At 46.8% G+C, this 12,437-nt stretch overlaps 1 protein-coding gene across 1 annotated transcript in view; it reads right to left on the bottom strand.

Moving 5' to 3' along the window:
- Window positions 1-12,437, bottom strand: part of LOC310819129 (laminin subunit alpha-3-like) — a 65,794-nt gene that overhangs the window by 27,564 nt on the left and 25,793 nt on the right. The window contains exons 13-32 of the mRNA XM_083690367.1: window positions 11,030-11,164; window positions 10,647-10,781; window positions 10,365-10,502; window positions 10,018-10,164; window positions 9,743-9,880; window positions 9,490-9,636; window positions 8,968-9,105; window positions 8,616-8,762; window positions 7,737-7,874; window positions 7,225-7,283; window positions 6,438-6,537; window positions 4,939-4,991; window positions 4,593-4,698; window positions 3,888-3,987; window positions 3,445-3,601; window positions 2,235-2,367; window positions 1,662-1,804; window positions 1,189-1,286; window positions 882-1,050; window positions 396-547 (exon numbers count right to left, since the gene is read on the bottom strand). Of these exons, the coding sequence (XP_083546493.1) occupies window positions 396-547; window positions 882-1,050; window positions 1,189-1,286; window positions 1,662-1,804; window positions 2,235-2,367; window positions 3,445-3,601; window positions 3,888-3,987; window positions 4,593-4,698; window positions 4,939-4,991; window positions 6,438-6,537; window positions 7,225-7,283; window positions 7,737-7,874; window positions 8,616-8,762; window positions 8,968-9,105; window positions 9,490-9,636; window positions 9,743-9,880; window positions 10,018-10,164; window positions 10,365-10,502; window positions 10,647-10,781; window positions 11,030-11,164 (2,533 nt within the window). The remainder of the gene's footprint in view (window positions 1-395; window positions 548-881; window positions 1,051-1,188; window positions 1,287-1,661; window positions 1,805-2,234; window positions 2,368-3,444; window positions 3,602-3,887; window positions 3,988-4,592; window positions 4,699-4,938; window positions 4,992-6,437; window positions 6,538-7,224; window positions 7,284-7,736; window positions 7,875-8,615; window positions 8,763-8,967; window positions 9,106-9,489; window positions 9,637-9,742; window positions 9,881-10,017; window positions 10,165-10,364; window positions 10,503-10,646; window positions 10,782-11,029; window positions 11,165-12,437) is intronic.

The raw sequence follows: 12,437 nt of genomic DNA, 5'->3' as shown, positions 1-12,437 counted from the left end.
AGCTAAGACACCAACAGCAGGTGAATTACCACAAAACTGCCAAACAATTGGCCAGAACTGCTTCTAGACACCAACAAAAACAATGTTGTGTTGGAGGAGTACAGAACTGAAACAGTATTGAAACACTGTGTTCTCAGTAGCAGTCAACAAATACACACTCACATGTATAGTGTGGAGTATATTGTTTATACTGCTTATACTGTTCATATTGTTTATACTGTTTATACTGTTCATACTGTATATTTTTTAGTACTTCTATTTTATTTTATTCTATTTTAAAACTTATTGTATTGTTGCACTACTCTGTGGCACTGTCACTTTTGCATTTCACTGTATACTATACTACACTGTATGCACGTGACAAATAAAGAATCTTGAATCTTGAAACAGCCTACCTGTATTGACAGCTGTAGATGTTGGCTCTGGCCTGGACCTGGCCGGTGATGATCAGGTTGACGTTCTGGACCGTCTCCACCTCGCTGGCGTACTCCAGGACTAGAACGTATGGGCCGGGCCGAGACACACGCAGTCTGAGAAGGAGCTGGGCCTACAGGGCACACACACGCACACGCACGCACGCACACACACACACACACACACACACACACACACACACACACACACACACACACACACACACACACACACGCACACACACACACACACACTAACATCAGCATTCACTGGGGATGAGATCTAAGTATGTGTGTGTGTGTGTGTGTGTGTGTGTGTGTGAGCGTGCGTGCATGTGTGTGAGCATGTGTGTGTGTGCGTATGTGCGTGCGTGTGTGCATGTGTGTGTGCGCGTGTATGTGTGTATTTGCGTGTGTGTGTGTGTGTCTCAATGCCTGCGTCTGTGACCCCCCTGGGCTGGTACCCACCTGTCTCCCGCTGAGAGAGGCCATCTCGGGGTGGTTGGCGGTGGGTCGGTGCACGCCAGCCTGCCTCCTCCCCCTCTTCTTACTCCGCCTGCTGCGGTTGGTCAGCTGGCCCTGGATGCCCAACGTGGAGCTGAACCTATCCATCGGCACGTGCTTATACAGCAGGCAGCTGGGAGGGACAGACAGACAGACAGAGACAGACAAGACATAACATCGGTTATCGTCTACCGCTAACAAGCACATAGCTAACATTTTAACCAGGGAATGATACAGCGTCGCATGGAGGATTGGGGAACTGAGGGATTACTTTGTGTCAGCTTGGGATGTGTACGTGCAGGGCTGGGTGATCTTGGTCTGGAGGAGGGGGGCCTCGTAGAAATCACTGGGCAGTAGCACCAAGTAGTCCTGGGAGAGAGGGAAGGACAGAGGAATGAGAGTGATGTTCCGGAGGAGTAAGAGAGTATTCTGATTCATCCTCTTCTTTCTTACTTTCACTGTAGAGCTCCTAATATTGTGCGTATCGTGTGTCGTCTCTAATGGCAAATGTCCACGTTGTATGGACAATAAAGTTTTCCTGGTCTATTCTCGGGCCTTCTCTCTCACCATTCTCATCTTGCTTATTGTCTCTCCTCTACCCTTTGTTCAGCGTCCCTCCTTCTCTTCTTCTTTACCTCCTCACATCTACGAGATTCACCTACTCCGTTCTCTTCCGATTTCTCCTCCTATTCCCTCTCTTCTATCATAAACAGATGATTACTGACGCAGCTGATGATTACTCACCAGCAGCACCCCCTCGGCCCGTATCCGTACGATCCATTTCCCAGGAGTCATCGGGAAGGGCTCGGCGAAGCCGTCGCCGGGGACGGTGAGGAAGGCGGGGGAGGGGCTAGGAGGGAACACCACGTCTTTACTCTGACCCGACCCTGCGGGAGGACAACACAACGCAAACACAGAGTTCACAGCTCACAGCACACCGGCACACACTGTCGAGGTTGGATGATCATGAAGGGTTGAGGGACAAGGGCACGTCATGCGATAACTGAGTGATATTAAACTCTTTTTGATATTAAACGATTTTGTGAGAATGATGCTTCGCCAAACACAAGGCTGTGAGTGGCGCAATGATAACAAGACAAAAAAAATTGTTTTCTTTTTTATTTCACCCAAACACTTTTGCAGCCTATTCAGATTTTAAACTGTAAACATTGACAAAAAAAGAACCATACGGGAGTGAAAACTGCACACACCGCCTCTCTCTGTGCTGGTTAGACAGAGGAGACAGAGATGTCTCAGCCGATGTGGGGGTGAAGGGACGAGGAGGAGGTGTGTTAAGAGGTGGGTGGGCAGCCTTACCTGGGCCGCCCCGGGCAATGTTAGCCGCTATGCTACCGAACACGCTGGCGTTGCCGGGGTTAACGTAGCGCAGGACGACACGGAACGAGGAGCGCACCGCTTCGTCCACATGCACTGTTACTCTGACGTCACTCTGCAGAGACAGGGGAGGGGGGTGGGGGTGGGGGGGGGTGTTGGGGTGGGGGTGGAGGTGGGGGATACAGCTCACTGGTGAGGGGGTGCAGGATGTGTGTGTGTGTGTGTGTGTGTGTGGGGGAGGGGGGGTTAATTGATTCTAGTAGGCCATGCTAGTAGAGAAACGGAGGGGTCAGAGTAGACAGCAAAGCTCAACAGTGGAAACAAGAGCTAGTGACGCTAGCGAAGGCTAGCAGAGTTAGCCAGCCGAAGAAGAAACCCCCTTCACTTACAGTCACAGCAAGTGTGAAAGCGAGGTTCGTCCACCACCAAGATCCTCCCTCTCACCCGCGCTGCCCTCGCCCCCTTTTGGCGGGGGGTGGTATAGCGCATTACTATGTGGAAGGGGCCGAAGAAGGGCACGGCAAGTGATAAGATCACCTCTGGCTAAGGAGAGAGAGTGTTAGGACTAGGAGAGCAACAGCAGAACCAGCAATTACTCACATCCACACAGCCACATCACAATCACGTTATACCAGTTACATCCCAAAATAGCAAATCACCATGGCAACCATACAAAGGGCCTCCACCACAAACACCTTACACCGAAACCCATCCACCCGGCACCAAACACATTCAACACATCCAACAGATTTCCCCTCAAGAAAACACCCAACATACAGTCCTACAGTACCCAACGTATCCACCAGAAATAGAATATCAGAAGTTAGGGTGAGTGAACAGCAGGAGAAAAAAAAAGCAACTACAAAATCATTCGAGATGACGGTCAGGGGGGCACACATTTCATACACCAACATACTGCATGAACATTTTTCACGATTTTTACAAGTTACGACGGTCAAAGTCTCAAGGCTGAACTATTGTACACATCAGTGGAGGCTGGTGGAGGTAGAAATCGGAGGACGGTTCCGTTCCATGCATTACAATGAGCCCGTCCTCAGACTTCTACCTCCACCAGCCACCCTTGGCTGGTACATATTTGATTAACTCCATGTGCCTTTTCCAGAATAGTTATTTCACACTGATTTTGAATTGATCTCCAGGCAATAAAGATATTTCCTGTCAGGTGACTAACCTGCGCTGGGGACATGACGGCGTAACCTTTCCAGCTGAATCCTGGGAACTCTTGGGGGTCGTAGCCGAAGCGTACGGGCCTGGCGTTGGGCGTGATGCCATCCTCCACCTCATACTTCAGCTGGTGCAGGGTGGGAAAGTAGTGGTTGAATGCAGGCCTTGTGTCGGGAGAGGGTTGGTGGGGGGAGAGAGAGAGAATGAAGAATGATCACTTGGTAACAATAATGGCGGTCTTGATTGGCAAAATGTATTGGAACAAAGCACTTTGACGAATAAAATGGGATTAATTGGTTGATAAATTGACAACATCATCTTAGCATGGAGGTCTGGTCTCAGTGCTTCTAAGCAGTGTTTCCACGCAACAGTAACAACATTAGGTCCAGTTCATCAAAAACAACGATAAACCGGATGTCTTTGTGTATTTGGGTGTCAGTGAGTCCTTACTCAGTGCAGCTGCGGCCCATCACATTCTTCCGACACTTGCACTGTCCTGACTGCTCCCCACAGCCCATCCCAATGGCTCCGCCCACATCACACTGGCAGCCTATCAGAGAGAAGACAGGAAGCAATTAAGGTATTTTAGATTCAAGCATGACCAACATTGATTTTAAATCATGTCTAGACTTGAGGCAGCTACCTCGCATGTTAATAATTGATAAAATTACTCATATTATTATGCTTGGTTGAGACAAGTAAAGCACACTTAGAAGGATGCGATGGCACACCTTGAACAAAGACAGTATTGAATAGTAGCAGCTCCACATGATAACAAAAGTGTTAAATAAATATGTGTTAATGGGGAGTCTAGGGAGTGTTTGGCCAAGTGACTCAATCAATAGAAATCCTTCCGCACACCAGAGATGTGTATGTGTGCGTGCGTGCATGTGTGTATGTGTATGTGTATGTGTTGCACTTCTTAACACATTTAGTACTAAGGGTGAATAAAGTCGCCCAAATTGTCAACTTTTACAATGCCATGGGTGACTTTATTCACCAAAAATGCATAAATGATGATGTTTCATTTAGTAGGAAATCAAAGCATTGTTGCTAGGTAAATACCACATAAAACACTTGCCACTCTAGGTGGTGAGTGTTCCGGGATTCTTTGGCAGATAGTGGGTTAAATGTTCATTTGGTCAGATGACGCACCTTCACAGCCAAAGTAGTTCCTCTTCTGTAGCAGGTAGTAGCCTTCCTTGCAGATGTCACAGGTATGGCTGCATATGTTAGGTTTGCAATGACACTTGCCACTCTTCTAGAATAGCAAACAATGGTGAGAGGAATTGGTTAATTGCTGATGAGAAGTCAATGGCTTTGTTTCATTATAAAAAAAGGAATCATTGAATTGTGTAACACGAAAAAGATTTCTAAGACAAATGCACGTGGTTAAACAGTAACCACTTATGGTTGGGTTGTGGTTTAATCATTGATCATTTTGGATGGTGGACATACAGTACAGTACAGTATCAGGAAGCAGTACAACAGGTCGACTCACCTGTTCACACTCCCCTACGCCACTCAGGGTCCCCTTGACATCACAACGGCACTCTGGAGGAGGGGTTTAGACAGGAAGTGTACAGAGTGAGTTAGTGTGTATTCTCAACGGGAACGTTTCACTTCATGACTTTATGAGTTGGAGGAGGAATAAAAGGTTAGAGCGAAAGAAAACATAAATGAGGGCCTGTTGTTGTAGGGGATATATATATATATATATATATAGAGAGAGAGAGAGAGAGAGAAAGAGCAAAAGAAAGGCAGAGTGAATACACCTATAGGGCACAGTGAAGAGACTCTTGATTACAGGATTCTTCCCTTTCACAGGCGAAAACCAGCAGCTGCCCCCCCCCCCCCCCCCAAGCCCCTCAAGCCCCCCAGCTCCGCCTCCAATCCTCTGTGTTCTACTTCAAAGACACAGACCAGTGCTTTCAACCAGGAAAAACCCCTTTCTCTCCATGTCCTGTCACACTAAACCACGAGGCATTCCTGTAATATTAAAAGCTCTTTCCTCCCTTCTCCTGGCAGTAGGACGGTGATAACATTCTTGCCTGGAGAGGCTCTGTAACTTTAGACTGGTATCTGGACAAAAGCTCTGTCTGTTCCCTGCCCTCATTGGCTGGTTTGAGAGAGGTGGGTCCTTCTCTACTGACAGAATTATGAGGATGGTTTTTTTGGGGGGGTTTCGTTCAACCGCATCTTTTGAGCAGGGGGTACTCTTGTTCACGCACGACACCACACCTGTACCCCAGAATTGTACAATTGGATCTGGACTGTATCTCTCAAAATTCCACATAGATTGTGTGGTTTAGAGGTGTCACAGGGCTACTGAGTATATTTGAATCAAATCGCGATTACCTCATGAAGCCACAACATTTCGATGACACTGTGCTAAATTAAAAAATTGCCATGTAGGAAGGAGCCACGTGCATGCGTGCACGCACACACGCACACGCACACTCACACACACACTTACACACACACACACACACACACACACACACACACACACACACACACACACACACCCTTTGAGAACTCAGTATCAACATGTTTTAACCGAATATTCCCTTACACGCGTGTGGCTTGACCTATATGGAGACGGTGATTTAGTACTGCTGAAAAAAGGCTGATTGTGGCATTTTTAACGAGCAGGTGTGTCAGTCATATTTTTTGTGGGACAGGTTTATTGCTCTATGTACAGTATCCCTCTCCTGTTCAGGAGTAGATAAATGGGGTATTTTGAGGTTTTGAGGTTTTAACTTACCGTAAAAATTGCAATCATCAAATTGTCCTTCTTTAATCTACCCTGTCTTTACGGGAGTGATAAGTTACGGATATGACAGTGATTTGAAAGTAGGATGTCTTAGGAGTATCACTGTATCAACTGCTTCATAGTGGCTTCTTTTCAAAAGCATAACCAACAGAGTAGAGGAGAACAGTATGGTTAAAGAGAGGATCACGGTCATGTTAGGGTCATATTCAGGTCAGGTCACCTACCTATACAGCCACTCGGGTTCTCGGTCGCCAGATTCCAGTAGAGCGGTTTACACTGGTCACAATGGGGTCCTTCCACATTACGCAGGCAGCCACAGGAGCCCTGTGATGGGACCCACACAGGCAATCAGACAGACACCTATCATGGCTCTAAAGGGCCTAACCGAACAGATCTGACTGAGGTGTGTTTCCTGAAAGCTTCAAAGCACAACACAGCAGATGAATGACCACTGTTTAATAAGCAGTAAGTAGTAGTTGTGTGTGCTTTGATATTGAAATGACTCATAATAATACATTACCCTCACACACAGATCTAAATCAGGCGCCAGTGTTTTTAAATAATGTTATACAGCGGGCCTTTGAAATGACTATTAACAATGGTCGTGACACTTTCTTTCCAAAAGTATTTCCCAAGGCCACCCTCAAGATACAAAGAGTAAAATAAGCTTCTGGATATCCTGCGTTTCTGCAGCATTGATGTCGACGATGTTCTTTTCCTTCAACTGGAAGGAAGTTGCTTTTCCGCTTTTGATTACAGTTTAATTTTCACTTCCAGCAGGCAACAAAAAAAAACACTTCCTTGTAGACACCACCGGATACGGGCTTAGCAATAGGGTTGTTATCAGATATAGGAACGTGAGTATACATGTGAGTACACACCCAAGCCTTTGGAACTGGCCAGTGGTATATGACTGCAGCTCCTATTAGCGACCTAGGCTAATAAAAACATGAATGGTAACAGATAATGTGAAGGATTATTGTAAGGCGGCCATGTTTGGTGGTGGCATACCGTTTGTGGATCCGCAGTGCTGACGTCTGACCCTGCTGGGTTGCAGTAACTGATGGAAGCTGTAACAGACAATGTTCCATGGTAAGGCGAGACAGTGACATTACATTCAATTATTTAACTTAAAACAGGAATAATTTGCATGTCTGTCAAATATTGACCTTAATGGTTACTTTATTCAGGGAAGGGACCGCTCCGGTTCAAGCAAGCTGACATCTACAGTACTTTGTTCGCAAGGTTACACTGATGTAGACATAACGTGATACGGTACAAGCCTCACCTCTAGGCTGGATATGAAAAGAATGAAAGCAATATCCTCCTAAAATCACTTTTCAGCCTGAAGAACCCCACTGAGATGACCTCATCAAACATTTCTCAGTTGTATAACTCAGTTACTCACCATGAAACACAAACATATTGAATATCATTCTAACATCAGTCTATCCTGCGGTGCCTGCATATAATATGGCCACTGAGTTTTGGTTATGGGTAGTAAAAATGTCATTAAACGTTACCTGAACACTGGGGGAAGTTGAGGCCTGACCCAGCGCATCGGTCACACTGTTGACCTACGACCCTGGGGTGACAGAGACACTGGCCTGATACTTGGTTACATATAGAGTCATGGGAGCCCTCCCTCGAGCACTGGCAAGCTGAGGGGGAGAGAGAAAGAGAGAGAGAGAGAGAGAGAGAAAGAGAGAGAGAGAGAGAGAGAGAGAAAGACAGAGAGAGAGATAGGCTCAGGTAAGTGACCTTGCCCAGCCTGAAGAATGCATGGGATCACCAGATGACAGCATAGGACAGCAATGACAGCATAGGATGACAGCATAGGATGACAGCATAGGATGACAGCATAGGATGGAAGTTACTATTTCTTATTGTTATTCTTAGAATAAGAAACAAAAATGAGACGATGTTTGTCTGAATCAGTTCTATGTTGGTCTGTATTGCTTCCAGTGTACTGTTGCATACACAAACAGACTATCTATCTATATATATATCTATATAAATATATATAGCCTATATATATATATATATATATATATATATGTGTGTGTGTGTCATTTAGCTGACGCTTTTATCCAAAGCGACTTACATTGCAGTGAGTGCATACATTTTTCAGTATATATATAAGGTCCTAGACTACAATGGGTAAATTATTGTGAATGACAGCACAGGGGCTTTGCTAGTTATTGTGGGAGAATCAGGGCTTTTCTCACAAGCCATCCAGTGCTGTGAGAAAAGGCTACATTAAGCCCTTTGAGACTATCAGCATCAATTTTTCCAACAGCAGTAGGCCATATAAAGGTCACTGTGGGCGAATCAAAATGTCTGCAGAAGCTATGTGGGTGTGGCCAAAGGGGAAACAGAGGGCCAAAACTCTGAAAACGCACAGGCACAGTCTGGGTATCCATAGAAACCGGGGGCACACTGGTCACATTGCTGTCCCACATAGTTGGCACGGCAACTGCACTGGCCGTTGGGTCCGCAGGCTCGGTCGGTCACACCTGGCCCGTCACAGCGACACTCTGGTGGACGAACTTGTGGGAGAGAGAGGAATGTTAACTGTATGAAACCCCACTGAGATGACCTCATCAAACCTTTCATCAGTTGTATAACTCAGTTACTCACCATGAAACACAAACATATCATTTTAACATCAATACATCCTGCAGTGCCTGCATATAATATGGCCACTGAGTTCAAATGTAAAAAAATGTCTCGTGAACGTTCATTAAACGTTACCTGAACACTGGGGGAAGGTGAGGTCGGACCGGGCACATCGGTCACACCGTTGACCTACGATCCCGACGCCACAGAGACACTGGCCTGACACTTGGTTACACACAGAGTCACGGGAGCCCTCCCTCGAGCACTGGCAGGCTGGGGGGGGGGAGGGTCGGGGGGGGAGAGAGAGAGAGAGAGAGAGAGAAAGAGAGAGAGAGAGACAAGGTGAACAAGAGAGTGAAAAGGTTGGCCCTGAGATCAAACAGGCTCAGGTAAGTGATCTTTGCCCAGCCTGAAGAATGCATAGGATCATCTGGAAACCAGATGTGTGTGTGTACAGTATGTGTGTGTGTGTGTGTGTGTGTGTGTGTGTGTGTGTGTGTGTGTGTGTGTGTGTGTGTGTGTGTGTGTGTCTCTACTACAACATCAATAGAGAGAGGTCTTCTGACAGGTAAACTGGTACCATTTTCTAAATACAGGGTTGTCTAATTTAGAGAGTGGCCAAAGGGGAAACAGAGGGCCAAAACTGAGAACACGCACAGGCACAGTCTGGGTATCCATAGTAACCGGGGGCACACTGGTCACATTGCTGTCCCACATAGTTGGCACGGCAACTGCACTGGCCGTTGGGTCCACAGGCTCGGTCGGTCACACCTGGCCCGTCACAGCGACACTCTGGTGGACGAACTTGTGGGAGAGAGAGGAATGTTGTATGAAACCCCACTGAGATGACCTCATCAAACATTTCATCAGTTGTATAACTGTATAATAGTGAACGTTCATTAAACGTTACCTGAACACTGGGGGAAGGTGAGGTCGGACCGCGCACATCGGTCACACCGTTGACCTACGATCCCGACGCCACAGAGACACTGGCCTGACACTTGGTTACACACAGAGTCTTGGGAGCCCTCCCTCGAGCACTGGCAGGCTGGGGGGTGGGGGGGGGGGAGAAAGAGAGAGAGAGAGAGAGAGAGAGAGAAGGTGAACAAGAGAGTGAAAAGGTTGGCCCTGAGATCAAACAGGCTCAGGTAAGTGGCATAACTCAAGAAAACTTAGAACACGCACAGGCACAGTCTGGGTATCCATAGAAACCGGGGGCACACTGGTCACATTGCTGTCCCATATAGTTGGCACGGCAACTGCACTGGTCGCTGGGTCCACAGGCTCGGTCGGTCACACCTGGCCCGTCACAGCGACACTCTGGTGGACGAACTTGTGGGAGAGAGAGGAATGTTAACTGTATGAAACCCCACTGAGATGACCTCATCAAACCTTTCATCAGTTGTATAACTCAGTTACTCACCATGAAACACAAACATATCATTTTAACATCAATACATCCTGCAGTGCCTGCATATAATATGGCCACTGAGTTAAAAAAAAATGTCTCGTGAACGTTCATTAAACGTTACCTGAACACTGGGGGAAGGTGAGTTCAGCCCGGGCACATCGGTCACACCGTTGACCTACGATCCCGACGCCACAGAGACACTGGCCTGACACTTGGTTACACACAGAGTCACGGGAGCCCTCCCTCGAGCACTGGCAGGCTGGGGGGTGGGGGGGGTGGGAGAAAGAGAGAGAGAGAGAGAGAGAGAGAGAGAGAGAAGGTGAACAAGAGAGTGAAAAGGTTGGCCCTGAGATCAAACAGGCTCAGGTAAGTGGCATAACTCAAGAAAACTTAGAACACGCACAGGCACAGTATGGGTATCCGTAGTAACCGGGGGCACACTGGTCACATTGCTGTCCCACATAGTTGGCACGGCAACGGCACTGGCCATTGGGTCCGCAGGTTCGGTCGGTCACACCTGGCCCGTCACAGCGGCACTCTGGTGGATGACGTTGTGGGAGAGAGAGGAATGTTAACTGTATGTCTGCAGCAGGTTGTTTTTTCAACATTGAAACAAAACATTAACATCAATATTTAATCTTGACCTTTTCGGGAGGTCATGTTTTGGTGCAGAATGAGGTTTGTTGATCTAAAAAAAAAGGTGGGACTCCCCACTGGTCCAGTGTGAAAAGGCCTAACAGGGTGTGGTTGAGTGAGAAGAAGGTTGGAGACAGGAGACAACCTCACCCTGACAGTTTGGGAAGGCGTAGTACCCTGGTCGACAGCGGTCACAGCGCTCCCCCTCCACGCCTTCACGGCACAGGCAGCGCCCTGATGTGTCACACACCTCTGGGTACGTTCCCCTACGCTCGCACACACACACTGAGCACAAACACACACACATTAAACACATTTCACCAGAATCTGATTTAGCATCAATATAAAATAAGGAACCCCATGGTCATTCCCATGGTATGCTTTGTAGATAGCCCTTGGCATCGGACCTGGTCTTTGGCATTTTGGTTTAACAGGAAATGACTAACACTTCCTACAATGCTAACCATACTGTATCTGCACTGTGTAGATGGCAGTGGGTGCCAGTTTCTTGCCAATTCCACAGCCTGGCATTGAGAGACATGCACAGGCCTGGCGCTGGCTTGTACTGGGCACATGAGCACCAGAGAATACCTCCATTGTTTTCTTTGCCCCCTAGCAGCTCCTAAACATTAAAAGGTCTAAACAAGAAGGCCTTCCAAGGTTGTAGATGAAATTCCTTCTCGGTCAGGATGAAAGTCAATCATTGTTGCCTACATTCCCAGACAAACAATAAAAATAAATATCACAGACGGAGTCGTACAGAGAAATATCCTTGTTTCAATTAAAACGCTATCTTTCAAATCTGTTGTTTTTCCTTTTCTTCTTTTTTCAAGCTGATCCCAGCTCAAGGGAAAAACAAACTGGGAATCTTGGAGGGGAGCATTGCTATTAATAGAACGTTTTTTTCTCTCTGAACCATCCCAACTGAGCAGTAGTATCATGGGAAGATGAGCTGGTAACTGTCACAGAGGAGAGATGACTTGAACTTTAAAACCCATTATTAAAAACATGCTGATAATTCATAATTGTCAGATTGTTATACAATGTAGTTGGCAAAGTAAAACAGCCATCATTGCCAGACATTCACAGCAGGGGGTATTCAGTCTCAGTAAATCTCATATTATTTATCAAACCCAATCACAGATGTCTCTATTCTCACTGTGTCTCACATACAGACATTATCCACTCGGTCCTCTTGAGGCAATACAAGCAATAAACCCCTTTTTTGGACTCGAGCATGACCACATGCACTTAACCTTTGACCACAAGTAAACCAATTTAGACTCAGCAGTCCCTTAAAAGGTCTTGTAATCTGTGTTTAGTGACCTCTCCTGTCCATATAGGTCAACAGGACCCACAGAGAGAGTCAAAGGCCATTTCTGGGTGGCTTTACCCACTACTGGGCCAACCATACTGTGCTGGCTCAGACATTTTCTTTTCACATGATTGTTTGCAGTGCAGTTTCAGCAACAATGGCGGATGCGTAACCAGGGCAGCCCAGTGCAGCTCAGATTGGTTTGGCTCTGTAGTGTAATGAGTGTATGGGAGGCCTAAGGAC

This window comes from Argentina silus, assembly GCF_951799395.1.
Source record: "Argentina silus genome assembly, chromosome: 18".
NCBI classification, from domain to species: domain Eukaryota; kingdom Metazoa; phylum Chordata; class Actinopteri; order Argentiniformes; family Argentinidae; genus Argentina; species Argentina silus.
Note: the sequence above shows the minus strand (reverse complement) of the source record. Positions and strands in the feature narration are given on the sequence as shown.